This window comes from Rhinolophus sinicus, chromosome 14, assembly GCF_057876585.1.
Source record: "Rhinolophus sinicus isolate RSI-liver-muscle chromosome 14, RSI-T2T, whole genome shotgun sequence".
In the NCBI taxonomy this organism is placed as follows: Eukaryota; Metazoa; Chordata; class Mammalia; order Chiroptera; family Rhinolophidae; genus Rhinolophus; species Rhinolophus sinicus.
Genome location: NC_142514.1, coordinates 111927931 through 111949600, shown reverse-complemented (window position 1 = coordinate 111949600; position 21670 = coordinate 111927931). Strand labels below are relative to the sequence as shown.

Genomic DNA, 21670 nt, shown 5'->3' with positions numbered 1-21670 from the left:
CATGGCAGGTGCTCAAAAACTGTCTGTTGAATGAATGAAAATAACTCTAAATAAAGTAATGTAATAGCCCAGAATGAATGGATGGATGCATGCATGCTTTGGAAATGGATGTGGGATGCAAGGAGTAGTATTTCAAGTGAACAATTTGATAAGCCATTGAGAGGAAGCACATGAAATGTTTACTGTGTCATTGAAGTTGGACCAGCCTTAAAAACAAATAGGAAAGAGATGTAAAGACTGTATTATTTTGTATTCAAATATTTACACTTAAGACAAAAAGATCAAAGTTTCCATAGTTTTTGCTGTTTATCATAAGCATAGATTTGAAATTATGAGAACATACATAGAGAAAACAGCTTTGAGGAATAAATATTGATTGAATTGCAGTACTTAAGGTTTTTTAAAAGGGCCTAGAAGTAGAAGGGCATCTGTTATTATATAAATTATTATTTATAAGCTTGGATTGCTCCTCGTGTGGTCATAAATTTACATGGCCTTTTCTTAGTCAGTCTTGGGGATATTCTTCCTTTGCATTTCTTTATATGTTAAGTGTATTTTCTCCCGAATGACTATTTGTTGAAGTATGCTGTTAATTTTTTTAAATTGTCTATCTAGTAAACCCCTTGACTAGAAGAATGTCTAATATGATACATACCATCATGTGATTATTGGTATAACAACAGTTAATTAAAGCACTAGTATATTTTTACCTACACAATAATTAGTTTAATAGGATTTAGCAAGACCTAGAATTTATTCCAAGACAGTATTCATTTCTGCTCAATTACACTCAAATTAGGCATTCTAATTCAGGGACAACAAGCACATATAGCATATTTTTACCTTCAGATATCCTATTAACTGCAGGGAGCCTCTCTACTGTAGACAATTTTTTTCCCATCCACACAGGCTTAGCTAAAGGATTTAGCATGCTTCTCAATGCACAGCAACAGCTTTCTGTGTTCTTTCAACTGCTCATATTTAGGAACTTACGTATCATTATCCTGTTTGCTCATTACGTATCATTATCCTGTTTGAAGACACTTGATAGCATTGTACTTGTCATCCAACTTGTCACTTGACAATTGCCTTAGCCCATTTGGGCTGCAGTAACAAAACACCATATCTTCTTTATCCAATCATCTATTGAAGAACACTTCAGGCATATATACAATGGAATATTACTCAGCCGTAAGAAAAGATAAAATACTGCCATTTGCAAACATGGATGGATCATGAGGTTATCATTCTAAGTGAAATAAGTCAGAAAGAGTCAAAAGAACCATATGATTTCACTTATATGTGAGATATAAAACTGAAAGCAACAAACGAACAAGACAAACAAACAAAAACTCATAGACAGAGACAACAGTTTAGTGGTTACTGTTGTAAGAGTAGAGGGGGGAGGTAGAAAAGGGTAAAGGGGGTCAAATATATAGTGATACAAGGAGAATTGACTTTGGGTGGTGAAAACACAATGTGATATATAGATGATGTATTACAGAATTGTATACTTGAAACCTATATAATTTTGCTAACCCATGTCATCCCAATAAGTTTAATTGTAAAAACACCAAATACTAGGTGGCGTATAAACAATAGAAATTTATTTCTCACAGTTCTGGAGGCTGGAACGTACAAGATTAAGGTGACAGCGGATTCAGTGTCTAGTGAAAACCACTTCCTGGTTCATAGACTGCCATCTTCTCTCTGTCCTCACAAGTGGGAAGGAAGGGCCTAGGGAGTTCTCTGGAGTCTTTTCTTCCAGAGCACTAATCCTACTGATGAGGGCTCCACCCTCATGACCCAATCACCTCCCAAAGGTCCTACCTCCTAATACCATCACATTGGGGATTAGGTTTCAACATATAAATTTGAGGTGGGGGGAACACAAACATTCAGTCTATAGCAACAATAAACCTCTTATCCTGTGAAACAACAGGTATAATCAGGGAAAACAACGGTACCGTAGCAAAGATGATGGCTCAGATCCTGAAATTTGTGTTTAGGTAGTGTTTTAAGCATTGCCCCATATATTAGAACTAATGACTGGTAAAGACAATGAAGGATCAAAAAGTACTTAGAATACGTCCAAATTAAGTTACGGAGGTTAAGGTAAGGAGCCTTGATTAGAAGTTAGACCTGCTTAAAGTCTTCCAACTAAACATTAGCTTGGTCCTGGTAATGAATATAGGAACTAGAAAGGCAATGATCAAATTCTGTTCTGTGCTCAAATCACAATACAAGTTTTGAAGAACTACAATCTTGGTACTGTGCTGATCGTCCTAAACCTAGTTTAAAACCCATGGTTTTTAATCAAAAAGAGAAAAAATCCAAATACATTAATCAACACTCTTTAAAATTTCCAGTTTAGTCTGAGCCACCATTTGATTTGATGTAAATGTTAACCATATTGGTTCGGTTAATTAGAGGTTGCAAAGAGGCTTGTGCAGTAGTGAGTGGGGAAAGGAAAATGTATTTTTCAGCCTCTCTCCTTTCATTCTGAGTGGACATTTCTTCGACGGTTGGAAAAAGCTGAGATCAGTCTTCATTTCAGGTGTTTCCTTTACTCTTTCTGTCCCTCATTCCCCACCTGTCCATGTAATATAGCAGGGGATGTATACGAAAGGGTCTTCTCTTTTCACCTCCCATGTCATTGAGATTGAGATAGCAATCTCAAATTCGATGGATTAGTACTATGGAAGCAAACAAATATAAGCCTGATTTTGAAGAAGTGAGTTATTGAGAATTTTTAAAAAATCTACTGAGAGTACGAATGGCATTCTTTCCCTCCAGTTGGCAGTAGTTATCAAAGTCTCCATCCTACCATCATTGGGGGTACTCTCACTTATCCTGCTTTCTTTACTGGTGAAAAGATTCCCCAACAACGAACAAAAAAGATTTATTTTCCAGGTGTCACTTGATGGGTTCACAGGATTATTGTTGAAAGGGTACTGTCTTCCAAAGGGAAAGAAACCACAGTGGAAGTAGGCAGAACCACTATAAGGAAGAATTTCCAGAGTCAATACTGTAAAGTGCCAGACCTGGTTACTGAGGTATTATAAAAAATGTCAATAATCTTATTTTTGTAAAGCACTTTAAAGTTCTCAAAGAAGCTTCAAATCATTTTTTGATCCCACTAGATTGTGAAATCATCTTCTACAGAGGTCTTTCAGTAACAATATTAAAAGCCTTTATCAAAATATACACAGTGATTACAACTGAGTTATGAATGTGTGTATGTATATGTGTGTATACCCAGCTGTTTTTATAACTATATCTATATACACACATGGACAAGAACTTTAGGGTGATATTCAAATATGAAAAATAGTCATTGAATTAAGATGATACAATTATAAATATCTTTTTTCTCTTACTGCTTTGGTGTCATCATGCTATGTTTTCCATCTAAAACTAGTTTAATCCTTATGTCATAAGTGATGTGGGGTAAGTTCTGCCCACAAATAAGATTGTCTCCAATTTGGAGGCAAGGAGAGAAGAGATAGCATCTAGAAATCCTTTCTTATCTCAGAAGCCAGCCAGGTGTGAGGAGGAAAGAGAGCAAAACCCAACAGCCCACCTAGGTGGGGAGGTCTCTCTCTCTTTCTCTCTCTCTCTCTCTCTCTCTCTCTCTCTCTCTCTCTCCCTCCCTCCCCCTCTCTCCCTTTTTCTCTGTCATTTATACATTATTTCATTAGAACATATTATGTGCTAAGCAATTCACATACATTATCACTTTTAATTCTACAACTTTATGATGTGTGTGCTACTATTACTCTTATTTCACAGATAAGAAAGTGATATAACCATCCAAGGTCACACATCTACTAAATTGTATAGCCAGCGCTTGAACCAAGGAGACCTGGCTCCCGGCATACGACTTCAGAATAAGATCTAAACTTTCTTGCCTTGGCCTAACTGCCTTATGTTGTCAGGTTCTTGCCTATGTCTCCAATCTCCTTTTATGTCCTCTTCCCCCCTCACCAATGCCCCATATACACCATGGTCTAGAGACATCATCCAGAGTATACTGATGTCTTCCCTGCCTCAGCATCTTTGCACTTGTCTCTGCTTGGAAAGCCCTTCTCTTGGTTCTTACCACGGCTGGATCATCACCCTTCAAATCTCCATTTAATATGTCACTTTAGGGTGGTCCTCCTGACCATCCCAGGAAAAGATGTCCCCTTTTTTCCAAAGTTGCTCTCTGTCACATGACCCTGTTTATTTTCTTCATGGGATTTATCATGCTTAGTTAATCTTTTATGTATTTATTTACTTAGGTGTTGTCTGTCTCTTCCATCAAGAATGCAGACTCCATGAGTACTGAGACCTTGTTTGTCTTTGTACCTCTGTGTTTTCAGCACCTGGCACAGGGTCTGACACATAACAGGCTGAACAAATATTAAGTGCCCTTAACCACTAAGCCACATTACCTGGGGCAGGGAACCCAAAGGATTATATCTCGCATAAAGATGATATAAGTGCAAAAGATTTTATAAATATGTCTATTTTTACCCTCATTTTATCCAATTTAAGCCACTTCGAGGACATCTGAATGTCTGCTTTCCTAATTCTGCACATTTCTGGCTTCTAGGCCTTCAAGTTTCAGCTCCAATGGTACCTGGTCAGAGCCGTCCCTGATCATTCTCGCTAGAGCCAGGCCACCATGCCACCCCTCCCACCCACCACTGCTATTTTGTTTCTTACTGTTTTCCCTTTGCCCATTAGGATGTAGTGTTCTTGAGGGCAGGAACATCTTTATGTTAATGCTGTATACAATGTCTAGAATATTTCCCAACACATACTAGTCATTCCATGAACAATTGAACGAATCAGTACACTGGTCACTTATGTGTATTCTCTTTTTAGTTCAACTAGTTTTTAAATGGACTTTTTTGGGATTTCTTTCTAAGTAGACAATCATCTATAGTTAATTCTTTCTTTTCTTTTCTGAGAGTTATACTCATTACTTTTTCTTTATTATGTCAACTAGAACTATCAGAACAATGTTAAATAATACAGGCAATAGCAGGTATGTTTGATTTGCTTTTACTTAATTGACTTACCATTAATTATGGCATTGGTATTTCTGGGACAGGCATTAGCTACCACACCAAGGAAACATCCTTTTAATCCTAAGAATTCGGGTTTTAAATTTAGTTTAATTTCATTTAGTTCTAACAAAAAGCAATTTTGAATTTTATTGAAGAACTTTTGATCATACAGTATTCCTTCTTTGAACTATTGATAAGGTAAACTATGTTAATATGAAAATATTCTTGCATTTCTAGAATAAACTCCACTTATTCATTTAATATATTTCTGTCGTTGATTACTAGCATTTTTCTTAGGATTTTTTTCCTGCATCTATAGTCATAAAAGGAACTACACTGTATTTTTTGGTTTGTGTGTTTGTGTATTGACCTAGCTTTTTCAGGAGTTGCTACCAGGATAACAACAGGTTCATGTAATGCCCTGGGAAATGTTTTACCCCTTTAGAATTTTAAAGCAGTCTTGGGTGTTTTTACAAATCTCAGAGTTCACTGCTTCCTTCCTCCATCCTTCAGGGAGTGAGAACACTGACAGCCCCTTAAGATGAGGATGTGGGGTGAGGCAGAATTGAATGTTTAGGACTAGGATGAATAATAAGTATGTGTTGCTTAGTTCCTTGATTTAGTTAGGTTTTTTTGGGTTGTATCAGGTAGACTTGATACCGTGTTTCTCCCAAAATAAGACCTAGCCAGACAATCAGCTCTAATGTGTCTTTTGGAGCAAAAATTAATATAAGACCCAGTATTATATTGTATTGTATTGTATTATATTATATTATATTATATTATATTATATTATATTATATTATATTATATTATGTAAGACCGGGTCTTATATTGTAGTAAAATAAGACTGGGTCTTATATTAATTTTTGCTCCAAAAGACACATTAGAACTGATTGTCTGGCTAGGTCTTATTTTGATATATATGAAATTATATAGATATATATGAAATTAGATATATATGAAGATATTAGATATATATGAAAAAGGAGAATATATAAGGATACAAATGAAAAAAAAAATAGTAGTTAGATTATAGATAATTGGTACTTTTTTCTCTTTTCCATATTCTTACATTTTTATATAATGAACATTATTTGAGGGAGCAACCATTCCCTCACTTCTCTATGAGGGGACTTCCATGACTAGAGTAACTTCCCAGCCCCTCTTCCTGATCCTTACTTATTCCTTCTCAAAGTAGATGGAGGAATAAATCAACTGAGTGGAGAATGGTAAGGGTATGAAATTCCTTGATTCATAAGTGGGACTAACAATTAGTTAAGTGGGTATTCTCCCTCCCACCTTCCTGCCACCTGTCTGATCCCCAGATCCAATTCTCCCTCTGGTGGTCTGCGCCAAGGTCTAGACTTGCTGGGGTGGTACTAGAGACCTCATTTGGCTGTAGAACACATTCTTCCATTAATTACCAGTAAGAAAGCTGAGATTTTTATCTCCCTCTGTTAGACTCCTATGTTTTATTTTTCAATTTTCTCCAAAATCCAATAAGTAGGTAGTACTTTGCAGTCAAAGAAAATGTTGCTTTTAAAATTGTAGGCTGCTGTGTGTTCAAATATTATTCATAGGTACCATTTATTCAGCACTGACCTTGTTAATTGCTTTCTGTGCATCATCTCACTTACCTTTTACAACAATCTTATAGGGCTGGTTCTTTTAGTATCCTTGTTTTCATAGGAAACAAAAACAGACAAACAAATTAACATTAAGAGAGTTTAAACTGCTGTTCTTCGTGGAATCTCTATTCCATAATTGTGGATTCAGGACTGAAGCCTCAGGGAAACCAAAAAGGAAGTTTTCTATCTAGATTTGCAAGGCTATTCACTGATCTGTTAGAATAGTGAAAACTGAAATGAATGACTGTGCAAACTCCCTTCTCAGTTTTACATCTCTGTTTACTAATAAAAGCCTGTTGCCAACATCTTACATTCAAGCCGACTTGTATTTTCTTGCTTAACTGAAAGCTACCACCCAAACTCACCCCAGGGTCTTCTGTTGGAAGAGAAGATAACCTCTGTGAAAAAACTATCCCCAATCTACAGATATGATTTTTTTAATGGCCTACTGGGGGCATAGGTGACCTCAGGTGACAAAAATTTAGACATTGCAAGCAAATATGTGATCAGCATTCCTCTTGACTGGCTAAACTATCTGGAAAGCAAACTAAGCCTTCTGCTGGGGATTTGGCCAACAGACTGGAGAAAACAAGACACTATGGGAGATTTCTAAAGATTATTGCTATCTATCCAACTGTTACTACTAAAAACCAAACTGATAAATATCTCTTTAGCTGGGAGGCTGGGCAGGAGGTTGCCAGGGTTACCAGATATTTAGGTGGAAAATAGCTGCTTGGAGCTGGCTGATTGAGCTCATAAAAGAACCCTTTTTGAGAATTATTTTTACTTCAAAAGCATGAAGTTTATAGCCCCACAGAAACTATCATGTATGGTTTCCAGAGCAACCCTCAATGCCTTGCAAATTTCTCAGTATAAAACTCCAATATAAAAATTTCTCAATTGGATATCCTATTATGTCACAACCCAGGACTGAAATATGCCTCGATGCCAAGGGTCTGAACTCAGCCTCTACTCTCTGTCTACCCTTTGCTCTAGCCATCTTATCCAGTCTCAGGGTCTTGGCAATCAACTTTAAGTAGATGACTTCCAAATCTACTTCACCATCCCTGTTTCAAGAATTTCCTGTTTCACATTTCTCACTTTTGCTGAATGTCTCCATGTGTATGAATCGCAGGTACCTCAAACTCTTTCTTCCTAAAATTGAACTCTTGATCTTTTAACAAAGCTTATGCTTCTCCTATCATCAAATAGTGTCCTCTCCTTTCAGATACTTCTCTTGAAAACTTGGAGGAAAAACAGAGGGTTGCTAGAGGGGCGGGGGGGTGGGGATAAGGGGAAGGTGAGAGGTTTTGAAAAATAGTCGGTAACCACAAGATGGTCATGGGGGTTTGAAAATTAGTTTGGGGAACGTACAGAGGGATAGTGGATGGGGGGAGGGGGGTTCACACAGTGTGAGGGATATAAATGATAAACGTCTAAGTTTTGCTTTGTCTTGGGCACCTGAAACTAATTAAAAAATAAATAAATAAATTTGAAAAAAAAAACAAAACACATGAATATATTAATGGAAAAAAAAACAAACTTGCATCATCTTTGTGACTCCTTCTTTCTTAACCCTCATATCTAATTAGTTACCAAGTCCAGCCAGCCAATATCTTTGGACTCCAACCCTCTTTTCTATTTCTACTTCCACTGCTTTAGTTCAGGTCCTCTTTCCCCTGTCTTCTGTATCACCACCATTCCAACACAGTGGTGGCCTTGCCACTATCTTCACTCCACTCGTCCTTATTTAGTGCTACCAGAGTAATCTTCCCATTGTTCGCTTTCATCTATGTCATTGCCATCCTCAAAACCTATATTGACTCCTCAACGCTTACACAATGCAGTCCAGATTCCTTAGCATAGCATTCATAGTCAGGTCTCAGCTTTATTTACTCTTTATATGCTCTACGTGCTGGCCCAGTGTTTCTCAATCTCTTTTTCCTTATTGTCCCCGCTAGGGAGCCTTCAAAGGATTTTTTTTCTAAAGCGCCCCTCTCATGAAGTTAACGCCACAGATATACTATATATATGTTTACATATTGCATATCTGTTTATGTTCTGTTTTTACATTAAAAAGTGAGATGTTTTTACCCTCCAAGAACCCATTTTTGCTCCATTAGGGACAATATTGCGCCTATTGAGAATATATACTCTAGCTAAAACAGATCACTTACCAATTCCTGGATAGGCCCCTGTAATTTCTAGCTTCCAAGTTTTTGTTTACTTTGGCCATTAGTCAGAGGAGTTGAGGGATTACAAGAAGATTCTTCTTCTGCTATTCAGTGTACTGTTCCCCTCACCTAAAATAGATTCACATATTTCCTCCCACCACCTTCCATTTCTTCCTGTTGGAATCTGACCCTTCATGTTGCAACCCAAACACGTCCTCCCCTTGATCCACTCAGCTGGAACTAACTTCTTTCTGTGCTCTAATAGAACTTGCTTTATATTTCTATTATGTTCTTCTTTGTAATATAGTAAAATTTCTATTTGTGTAATCTCCCCCACTGTATTATAAACATCCTACAGACAGACTACCTTCTTCACAGTGTACAGTGCCTTCATATAGTAAGCACCAGTATATGTTAGCTGAAATCAGTTCACTGATACACCAGTAAAAGCCTACCAGCGCCCACATTAAAAAGTCTTACATTCATGCTAAATAAGTGGACACACTAGTGAGTGAAAAAATGGATGTCATGTACAAGACATACTTCTAAACCACCATCATTAACACAGAGAATATAAGGGAGTGTGCCTGTTGTACAACATTGGTGATCTGAATTGGTTCCTGCTTCATAGAAATAACAAACAGACACCCACTGAAAGTTATTTGAATGGCTACCTGCCTAGACATGTCTTAAATAATGATCATCAAGGTGAGTAGAGGACCCAGAGGCCAAAACATAAATAGCCATTTTTGGCATCATGTTTTTGTTACATCACCACTACAAAACAAATGACCAAGTTAAGGCTATGAGGCAGGAAAGTTGATCTGACCAAGTTATTTTTGTGTGGGGAAGTGAAGCCAAAAGGAATGTGTTTTCTGAAAAAGGCTTTATGATTTTAAAATGTATGTGTATATGAAAATATATAGAAATTTCCATCATATATTGGGATAATACTTTCTAGGAAAAGCTATTTTTGTGGTGTCATGGGATTACATTTTGCTTTAGTCAGAGGATTAGGTATTTGAAAGTGGCACTTATACTACTTCTCTTAAATAGTTTCTTAAGAAAGATTATCAAATCTTATAGAAAACTACAAACAGGTGCTTTCTATATTCTTTGCCCCAGGCCTGTCTCCTAGAATACCATAAACAGTTTAATGTTTTTTTGTTGTTGTTGTTGTTGTTTGTGTTTTTTCCCTCAAGCCCTAGAATGACTTTTGTGGGGCAATGAGACGCGAGTGTCTGAGGAATGGGAAGCTTGGCAAAGAATTCATTTGCAAGGATGAGTCTTTGCAAGGATGCGCTAAACTCAGCCCTTGAGCCTGGTCTGCTCACAGAAGGCTGTGTAATGAGTTCAGCCCTCTCGGGTCTTTCAGAGTAAACTTCGGCCAGTATAAAGCTTCTGTGAGCAATTCATAGAACTGAATTGAAAAGAAGGATTAGTCGTGAACCTCTTTCCTTTGCACTCCTTTGCAGCTCAAGTTCTGAGAGCAAACAGCAACAGCAAAACAAATAATTGGGAGCCAACACTTAAGTCTCGGCCTCACTCTAGGGCAGAATTATGTTGGATTGTTGTTTAACAAATCCGAAAGCGGGTTGGGGAGGGAAAGGGGAGGAGACGAGGAACGGCCCGCCTCTTTGGAATGGGATTGGCTCCCTCTCTCCCTTTAGCTGTTCGTTTTGCATCCCGGTTGGATGGGTTTAGAGAAACCTGTCATTACGGTGGTGTCAAAATGATCCATGTAGGTGTGGGCTGTTTCTTAAGTTTGTGGTTTTAGATTTTCAAAGTGGCAGACTTATTATTGGCTATAGGATCAAGTTCCTGAAACTAGTCTTCGATATTTTGAAATATGTCATCGTAACAGCAGGCGCCAAGGAGCTTAAGTGTAACTCACATACAGAGAAAAAAATGACGAAAGTTCCTCAGGGATTTGATTGCAGTTTCTTAAATGACGAAGAAGCCAGGAAGATCCTTCAGGTGCTGGAAAGAAATGAAGAGCTACAGAGGGCAGAGAAGGACAGGATCAGGTACAAAGCAAATTCCTTTCTCTTTTCCCTGGGCCTGGGTCCAGCAGTGACCGGGGCGTGAGCGGAGGGAGGCGCGGAGCTTTCATTGGGCACCTGTCCGGGTTCTCCCAGACGCGCAGCGTCCGCCTGGAGTGCTGAGCCGGGCCAGGGGAAATCTGAGCTGAATTTGTCTCTTAAGGACTTTGGGGTGCCTGGTTGATGCACTTTCCACACATAGCATCAGAAGGGCTCGCCTGCGAGCCTTTGGTCCTGCAGGGTGGGTAGCACCCCTGCCCTCGCCATGCTGGCGGGTTTGGTGCGTTTCTTTCGGAGTGGGTCCGGCGGGGACACGTGGGCGGGATCGGCCACTGGGGGTCCAGGCTGGGTGGAGCGCCGTGCAGACATACCCTGCTGTGCTTGGGTGCCTCCTCGGCAGTTGCGGGGCATGAGCCAGGCCGGCAGGTGAAATGGGACGAGGGCTCTGCGTGGAGCGGAATCCTGGCACGCGCTCACCCACGTACTCACTTATAGGGCTTCTCCAGGTTGTCCATCTCTTCCAATACACTCTCCCTCGGTATCGCAGACACCTTTCTTTACCCCACGCAGATACCACGTCCGGAAGAGCTGGCCTCTAACTGGCTGCGATGTGGTCCCCACCCCAAGGGCTGGAGCTCGGAATTTGCCAAATTGTGCGGAGTAAAATGGGCTGGGACTAGGACGCGTGGGATTGGCTAGAATGGGTGGGCCTCGGTGCTGGTGGTGCTATGGGGAAGTTGCTGCGGACTTTCACCCTTGACCTGACAATGCAGTGTTGTAGGACATGGATTAGTTACCAGGGGATGGAATCAAGAGATTATTACCTGGGATGTAAATTAGCCGTTTTTGGTTATTTTCCCCTGCGGGGGAAGAGTGGGATAAGTCCTGGAATGAATTAAAGGAACTTTCTCACCAATTCTGGGAAGCCTTCTCCAGTTGACTTTGGAAGGAAATTCAGGGCACATTCTCAGATAAAAAAAGTGTGACACCGATTGGAATTTAGAAAGCCATTTTGTTTGTAAGTGAAGTTTTTTTGGTGGTGGTGATGTGAGTTCTAAGTTTCTACCTCCCAGTATCTCACTGCCCATCCCCAACCCCCAACCCCCAGTAAAAAAAACCTCCAAAGATACTTTCCACATAGGCAAACCCTAGTTGGTCTTTGTAGAAGCAATTAGAATACATCAGGCCCAAAGCCCTGTCTTCTCTTTTTTCCACTAGATATGGCTCTTGTGGGGGAGAAGTGAATATTTGAAGTTTGAGGATGTGTATTTTACCTCATCATACTCTGCCTTTAAAAAAACAGGCTCCATCATTTACTCAGTGTAAAAATGTGGCCTCATGAACACAGCATGTCCACACCCCCACACACCCACATGCACATACCCACACATATATGTACATGCACTATACACAGGCATGCCCTACCTTGAAAAGGGGAACTTTAGAACTGCACGCAGTTTGTCAATACATATTCCAAAAGGACTGAGAAACTGGTTGCTGTCAGTGTGTGTTCTTGAAAGTGTTTCTTCTCTCTACAGAGGATGCGGCTTTTTAAACGATCCAGTATATGGTATATTGGAGGAAATGAGGGCAGACTTAGGAAATAACAAAGGGAGGGAAGCTTTCATTTAGGATGTTATCAGTGTAGCCTCTCATGAAATACAGTCTTAGAAACAGTATATTATTTATTTTAATTTTCATTCAAGGGAATTTTGACTTTTTATAGTTGACCTGATACTTGCCTTGTTGTGTTTTCTCTATAGTAGCTTTTGGTGCCCATGTCGGCTGACTTTTGGGAGAACTGGCAAAGGCCATGGGCTAGGCCTTAGGAGGAAGGCTGAAACATGTTTTCTCATTTTATGGTGCTTGTGTCCTACCTGGAACGTCAATAGGAAAAGTCATAATGCTAAGACAAAATTAATGCTGTTAACTATTAAACTTAGTCATCAAAAATAATTACCCCAATAGTAGATTGGGGGAAGAGGGTTATCACTTTGTGAGGGGTGTAAATGTCTAACTATTACAATGTTTTATATACCTGAAACTAATTAAAAAAAAACTGTATAACCAACAAGATTATTTTTATAACAATGATAGTATTGTTATTCATTAAAAAAAATAAGTTCTGTAATAACACTACCATAAAACATTTGAAACTGGAAAATAAATTACCCCAACAATTTTAACAATGTCACCATTAAAATATAAAAATAATTTAAGGAAAGCAAGCACTTGGACCAAATCAAGGCAATTATTTGTAGTACTCACTTTTGCCTGGTTAATTCCTGAACCCCACTATCAAATACCTATCACTGGATAGCAGTCTCCATGGGATTGTTCTGCTTACCGACTCACATGCATGGTTTTAACAGCAGGTACTGGCATGTAGAAAAGGCCTGAGATAACACGTCAGCTTGGCTGCCTCTTCTGCTCTTGATATGATGATCATCATATTTTCCAAATCAAAAGTCAGAACACATGACTTATAACTCAAGAATATTATTTGAGACTCTGGGAGGCCTTCTTACTATATTGAGAAACAGTCTCAAAATCTCCTGGCTAGGACAATAAGGGACCAAAAGGGGAAGTTTAACAAGTTTGCTGGTTGGGGGACAACTGATGAGTTCAGTTATATCTATGCCAGGACTGAGGTGTCTATGAGACCACCCAGAAGAAATCCTTTATAGTCAGAAATAAAGAACTACAATGTCATGCAAGGCCACGGATGTCCACACAGAGATGGATGTTGAAGGCCTGAGAATAGTTGAGTTCACCACGTAGGAGACAACAGTCCCACTCACAGAAATGCTCCTGAACCCACAGAACTTTCTCCTGATCCTCCCTCATCAGTACCAGACCTCATCTGGCTGCAGCTTACTAGGAAAGTATTTGCATTAAATATTACAGTGCTTCTAATATACGATAAAGTTTATTCAAATTTTTAAGAAAAAACCAAGATTCACACTGATAAATAGGCAAAAGATAGAAAGAAATCATTCATGCTAGGATATCCAAACTATAAACAAAACATAAACATACAGGAAAATGTTCCTCCTCACAGTAATAAAGAAATGGAAATTGAAGTAACCCCAAGATACCATCTTGCGCCTTTAAAAATAACATTAAGAAAAAGTTGTGGGGGTTGGAATGAAACTGATAGGTTCAGCATATCATTAGTGGCATTGAAAATTAAATACAGTCCTCTTGGTGAACAATACGGCAATACCTGTAAAGATATGCCTCACCCTTGATCCAGTTGTCCAATTCTTGGATATTTCTCATGAGTAGGGGATTGAGGTGGAGAAGATGGCCCCAACAACATTTATTAAGTTCTGCCTTTTTATGTAATAGTAATAACAGCTAGCATTTATTGGTCCCTTATTGTATACTAGACTAGGCACTGTACTAAACATGAATGTATGTTTACCCAGGTATATACATACATAAACGTATATATACATATATATGTCTAATTAATCCTCCCAATAACCTCATTAGGTACATACTTTAATTTCCATTTCACAGAAAAGGAGGCAACTCACAAAGATTGAATGTCTTGTCCAAGTTAAGTAGCAGAGCCAGAATTCAAATACAGATCTATCTCAAAACTATTTTACCCAACAGCATTGAATAATCCTCACAATCATCCCTTGGAGTGAGTATTATTAATGACTTTGTATAGAAGGGAAACTGAAATTTAGCGAGGTTAAGGAACTTGCCCAAGGTCGCACAGCTAATAAGTGGCAGAGCTAGAATTCAAACCCAAATCTGTCTGGCTCCAAAGCCTATATTCTTTCCTCAATACCATATTTTCCCCTGAGGAAATAATTTAGTAGAGGAAAAATAAGAAATATGCTCTCAGATATTTATTGCAATATTACCTATAATAGCAAAACAGTGGGAAATTTCAAATCTAAATAGCCAATAAGAGCACAGTCATTACAAAGGACAATTATAAAGAGATAATTATATCTCACCCAGTGTGATATTTCAGTTCTGTATTTCTGACTACCTTGGTTGTTGTGTAGACACCTCAAGCTTATCATGTGGGGAAATGCGTATGCCGCATTGTTCTGTGAAAAAGCAGAACACAAAATAGTTCCTACGTTACTATTGCACTTCAGGGTACCCGTGCATATGTAGAGCAACTAAAAGCAAATGGGCAAAAATCTGTGCTTCTCCTTTTGATGAATCTCTAGGGTCTGATGCAGCTTCCGGCATTTGGTGAACATTCAGTAAATGTTTGCAAAAGGCATGGACTTGCCCTGACAGCTGGGAGAGCCTATCTCCTGCCCGTAAGCCCAACACTGCCAAGATGGAAAGTCAGATCTAGGGGAGAGGATGCATGGCAGGCCAGCAGGAATGCTGAGCACATACCATCTCAGGAGGCTCTGGGAAGGCAGATGAGGAGTAGGGTATCGGATTTTTTTGTGGCTTAGAGGACAGGGGACACCAGGGACAGATGGGCAAGGTGCCTGCATATCATAGGCCTCCAGTAAACACCTGATGAAGGAATTAATGGTCTGCACTGGCTGGAGTCAGAGGCTTCTGCAGTCTCTAGCTACTTTCCCCGCTCCTCACTCAGTTTGTTTCACTTTCTTCTCATTGCCTAGCCAGACAGGATTTCTCCCACCTTTGAACCCTGTAATGCATTATAATTTGTTACATTTATTCTATTCTGTGAGTCTGGGATGTGTGTGATGGTGTTTCCCGGAAAGTAAGACCTAGCCAGACAATCAGCTCTAATGCGTCTTTTGGAGCAAAAATTAATATAAGACACAGTATTGTATTATATTATATTATATTATATTATATTATATTATATTATATTATATTATATTATATTATTACATTACATTACATTACATTACATTACATTACATTACATTATAGACCCGGTCTTATAGTAAAATAAGACTGGTTCTTATATTAATTTTTGCTCCAAAAGACGCATTAGAGATGATTGTCTGGCTAGGTCTTACTCTCGGGGAAACACGCTATAGAAACACTCTGAGAGCCACTTGAAGAGGTAGAAATTACCATTTAAATTCCAATCTGACAGTTCCACTTTTTGTTGGATTGTGGAAAGGATTTTTCCTGGAAGTATTCACTTGGGCATAACTTCTCAGCCTTGCACAGTTTGTGGTTCTACTCACAGGGAAGAAAAATGGCTGAGAATTGAATCACAATTTTTTGATTCTGAAAAGCGGCTTACTTTTTACAAGTCTTTGGAAAACACAGCTACCTACCTATCACCCCCACCTCTACCCCCCACCCCACCCATCTCCATCTCATAAATGTAACTGAAATGGGAAGTACCAAGAGATTATATCAACTAGTCAGCTCACAGAAGAAATATCAATAATGTTTATCTTCCCTCTTGCAGAAAACTTATAAAGTATAAGATGTGTAATCAAGATGAAAAATGGCATGCCTAGATTTAGACTACCTTTGCTCAATGGCAAGACTATAGCCCAGGAGAGTTTTCCAGAATTTAGTTGTTTCTGATTTACAGTAGTGTCCTTGAGGCGTGGTTCAGTTCTAAGGGGGAATGTATATATCAAAATGGTGAAATGGTGCGTAGCTGGTGGAAGCTGCAGCATTCTGCAGAGATTAAAAGCCGGTACACAAGTCTCCTGCTTCTCCTAAGCTCTGTGCTACTCCTCCCTCTCCCAGCCTATGAAACAAACTTGCAAGAAACATCAGATGCTTATTTATTGGGCATCTACTATGTGCCAGACACTGTGTTAGCCCTGAGGATGCAGCGGAGAATAAAACATAGATTCGGCCCCAAATGGCTTCAGTCTATGAAAGTTTTTGGTTGGTGGTAAATCCTGCATGATGACGTGTTCATATAAATGTAGCTTGTCCTCAAGTAGCCCTATGTGGCATGGTGAAGGGACCCTGAGAACTGCCTGGAAGTCACAGGCATCCCTAGAGACTTGAGTGTTCTGATAATATAGCAGGTATGAGGTTAACATCATGGATCTCTGAGGTGTCTGCACTTTCCAATAATATCCAATTTAGTCAATTCCTTTAAACCAAGAGGAGATCTTTCTCTCAGACACACTCTTCTATTTACTTACGCCTATGGATTGGTCTCCGTGGGCAATACACGTGGAACTACTATAATATTCCAGTTCCATATCGCAATGTTTGGGGAGCAGTGTCCTAAAAAGGCTTTGTGACGTTAAAACTCTTAGCTTTTAAAGTCTTCCATATCTGTTTGTTTTTATCCTCATCCTAATCTGATAAAGCAGGTATTTTTCTTTTTCAAAGCTAATAACAACAGTGGTAACAGCTAATATTTGTTGAGCACTTGTTCTGTGCTAAACTCTTAATGTGCATTCTCTCATCTAATTCACAACAACCTAATGAGTTAAGGGATTTTTTTTAAAAAATCATTCTACAGAGGAAACTTAAAGAGGATAAGTAACTTGACTGAGATAATACTGCTAGGAAGTCGTGGATTTGTGAACTCCATCTGAACTTAATCGCTGTATAGTACTGCCTCTAGAATGAAGTACAAAGGAGTGATTACCCTCTCTTTGCCTATCTAGCTTGTAATACAACCAACACTGGCATCTTTTCACTTTAAAACTCCTCGTGCTTCCAATGACCATGAAGTAGAGAACACACAATTCTCGGTAGTCAAGTGCCCACCTGAGAGTTGGGGATGCTATTACTAAGGAAATTAGTGAGACAAATGGGGTCAGTGAGACAAATGACATCTTTTGTTAAGATGTTAATTAGCACCTCAGTCTCATCACTTCCAAACTCTCTCCCTCCTAACCAGTCTCAAGAAGCTCACAGTCTAGTGGTGAAGAGACTGAAAAAGAAGCAGGCAGTGTGCTTCCCCACTGTGCTCACCTTCAGGTTTACACATCACTGCTAATTGAATAAGTGAAAGACTCCTTTCACTCCTCAGAGCCCCTGTCTAGCCTGCCCCCAGCTCTCCTTAGCCACTCTGCCTGGCCCAGTGCCCCGAACACAGCCAAGGACCTCTCACTCACCCACACCACCAACATGGAAGAGCAGAGTAGTTGAAGTAGTGAATGTTGGGGGAAAACTAGTCGTGTTTGCCATATATAGGAAAAATTGTAGGTAACCATCAGTTTTCAAAACACATGTATACATTTTATAGGATATACTAAAACTGGTAAGATGGTTATCTCTTGGGCATGATATTTAAAGGGACTCCAATCCTGTTGCTATTTAATTTCTTCCAACTGTCACAGATTATTTTTTAAAATGACCATTTCTTTAGATAACAAAGAAATGCAAAACGTTTGTCTTTTTTTACCTTTCTATATATGACTTTCAAGATATTTTTTTAAAAATCTTAATGATTTTTTGTCTTTTGATCTATAATGTGTTGTATATTAGTAGTGTTAATGTATTAATGACTAATTTGGTTTCTGTATATCAATCCTGAGATCCTGTGGTCAAGGATTGTCTCGGGGATGGAGAGCCTCACACACCTAGGACGTACTCAATTTCTAATTAAGTGGACCTTAACTTCTGTGAGGGAACACAAAGTAAGGGAAAGAAAGATCTGGAGAAATCACATGAAGGACAAAGAAGATCAGGTTAAAGTTAGTCAGAAAAGATTTTTCTTTCTGTTAGCATCCTTGGTTCTTCAAACTGAAATCAACTGGCTGAGCGCCTTGCTGAAGGAATTCAAGTCTATTTTTCTGCAATTAGTTACTGCACAGGCTGTGATATTTGAGAGCCATAGGCTCACCTCACTCCCCTTCTCAGGAATGTTTCCTTGTTGACATTGCCAATGGCCCTATTTAAAGGCTGTACTTAAAATATCACCTTAGCATACCACAGCAGCCAGCTTCCTCATTCCACTAGTGTTAGACTTTCTAATGATGAAAGAGGAAATTGGGGGCTACAATGACCAAACTCCCCACTTCCCAAAGAAAGGTTATGGTGTTTTATATTTATATCAAAGTTACCTTTGTTTCAACTTTAAAACAATGCATTTAATAGCAGTTGAAGGAGGAAGGGGGCTAGGGGCAGGGGAGAGTAACCTGGTAACCACTGCTCTGTTCTCCAAATCTGTTCTCCAGGTGTCAGGGAGGGACATGCTCCTTCTGAAGGCACTTGGGAAGAATCTGTTCCAGGTCTCTTTCCTAGCTTCTGGCAGTTCCTTTGTTGTGGCACAATAAATCAGTCTTCACACAGCATTCTCCCTGTGTGGCTGTCTGTTTCTGTGTCCAAAATTTCCCTTTTTTATAAGGACACCAGTCATATTGAATTAGGGCCCACCCTAATGACTTCATTATAACTTGATTACCTCTGTAAAGACCCTGTGTCCAAATAAGGTCATATTCTGAGGAACTAGGGGTCAGGACTCCAATGTATCCTTTTTGGAGGACACAATATAACCTTTAAGAGTATGGCTGGTTCAATATTTTAAATAAATTACTGTGAACCACTATATCAACAGTCTAAAGAAGAAAAATACATGATCATATCAAATGATGCAGAAAAAACTTTTGACAAAATGCAACATGCATTCATGATAAAAACAAAAAAAAAAAAAACCCACACAAACTCTCAAAAAGGAAGAAATAAAACCTGATAAAAGACATCTACAAAATAAATTATAGCTAACATCATACCTAATGGTGAAAGACTGAATGCTTTCCTCCTCAGATCAGGAACAAGTCAAGGATGTACAATCTCACCACTCCTATTTAACACCACACTTTAGGTCCTAGCAAGTATTAGGTAAGATAAAGAAATAAAAGGCATACATATCAGAAAGGAAGAAATAAAACTATCCCTATTTACAGATGACATGATTGTCTACAAAGAAAACCCCCCTAGAAAATATATTAAAAAATAAAAAATCCTAGAACTAATAAGTGAATTTAACAAGGTGGTAGGACACAAGATCAATACACAAAAATCTATTGTGTTTCTACTAGCAATAAACAATTAGAAATCTAAATGTAAGCTTTTTAAGGAAGAACAAAGGAACTGAACAGACAAAATTATTTTGAGAAAGAAGAATAAAATTGGAAGAATCACACTACTTGATTTTAAGACTTACTATAAAGCCTCAGCAATCAAGATAGCATAGTATTTGTGGAGGGAAAGACATACAGATTAATGGAACAGAATAGAACCTGAAATAGACTCCAAAAATACAGCCAATTGATTTTTTTTTTACGTAGATGCAAAGAAAATGCAATGCAGGGTAGTCCTTTCAACAAATGGTGCTAGGATAGTTAGGCACAAGGCTAGAAACATTTTCATTACCCCAAGATTAAATCCCATAAGTAGTGACTCTCCATTCCTGCCTCCTCACCAATTGCTGGTAACCACCAATCTGTTTTCTGTCTCAGTGGATTTACCTATTCTGGAGGTTTCATATAAATGGAATCATACAATATAGAACCTTTTCTGTCTGCTTTACTTAGCATTGGATTTTTGAGGTTAATCCATCTTGTAGCATAGATCTTTACTTAGTTTCTTTTCATGACTGAATAATATTCCTTTGTATGTATATACTACAATTTGTTTATTCATTCTTCTGTGGATGAACATGTGGGTTTTTTCCATCTTTTGGCTATTGTGAATAGTGATGGTATGAACATTTATCTATAAGGATTTGTTTGAGTACCTCTTCTCAGTTCTTCTGGGTATACACCCAGGAGTGGAATTACTGTGACTTATGGTAATTCTGTATTTAGCTTTTTAGGAACCATCAAACTGTTTTCATCCATGTTCACTCTATACAGTTGTGATCATACTGTGTATATTATTTTTATTTATATAATATCTAACATAAAAATAACCCTTTTTAATTAGACTCATAATCAATATTTTTGCGGCTGCATACTATTCCACTGTACATATTTATAATTTAATTAGTCATTTCAGTATTTTAGTCACTTTATTTATTTATTTTTTAAGATTTTATTGGGGAAGAGGAACAGGACTTTATTGGGGAAAAGTGTGTACTTCTGGGACTTTTCCAAGTCAAGTTCTTGTCCCTTCAATCTTAGCTGTGGAGGGTGCAGCTCAGCTTCAGGTCCAGTTGCTGTTGTGAGTTGCAGGGGGCGCAGCCCACCATCCCTTGCGGGAGTCAAACGGGCAACCCTGTGGTTGAGAGCCCGTACTCCAACCAACTGAGCCATTTGGCCACCCAGGAGCTGAGTGGCAGCTCATTGACTTCATTCTGGTTGTGGAGGGTGAAGCTTGCTGGCCCATGTGGGAATCGAACAAGAATCCCGGTTGCCCAGAGCTCGCGCCCTAACCAACTGAGCTACCTGTCCACCATTTAATTTTTTAAATTATATTTTTGTTTCTTATAGCTATGCTATATAACCTGTGACAAACCTTCATTCTTACATCCCAAATTCAATCTAAATGGTCTCTCTAGGGTGAATTACACAAAGAAAAATCATCAGTTTATACTATATTTTGTACATTCTTGTTACATGTTACGAAATTGCTTTCCAAAAATGTTCTACCAAATGTGCCTTGACTGGCAGTGTGGGAAGGCTCCTATTTTATCATGCCCTTCTCAGCACTTGATGGTGTCATTATTTAAAAAAAATCTTTACTAATTTTGTAGGCAAAGAAAAGATTAATATATTTGATTTAATTTCTAACACTGTGGTTATAATGAATTTGAATTTTTTTCTTATGTTTACTGTTGATTTACATTTCATGATTTATGAATTGTCTATTCATATCTTTGCCCATTTATATTTGAGGATTTGTATTCAGGATTCTTCTTATCA

At 38.6% G+C, this 21670-nt stretch overlaps 1 protein-coding gene across 2 annotated transcripts in view; it reads left to right on the top strand.

Moving 5' to 3' along the window:
• Positions 1-10543: 10543 nt before the first annotated feature.
• The window catches only part of EXPH5 (exophilin 5), a 72643-nt gene continuing 61516 nt past the window's right edge, over positions 10544-21670 (top strand). The window contains exon 1 of one of the 2 annotated variants that reach the window (XM_019718717.3): positions 10544-10889. In XM_019718717.3, coding sequence (XP_019574276.3) covers positions 10771-10889 — 119 coding nt within the window. In that variant the 5' untranslated portion in view covers positions 10544-10770. The remainder of the gene's footprint in view (positions 10890-21670) is intronic. The other variant, XM_074335528.2, reaches the window with a different exon arrangement.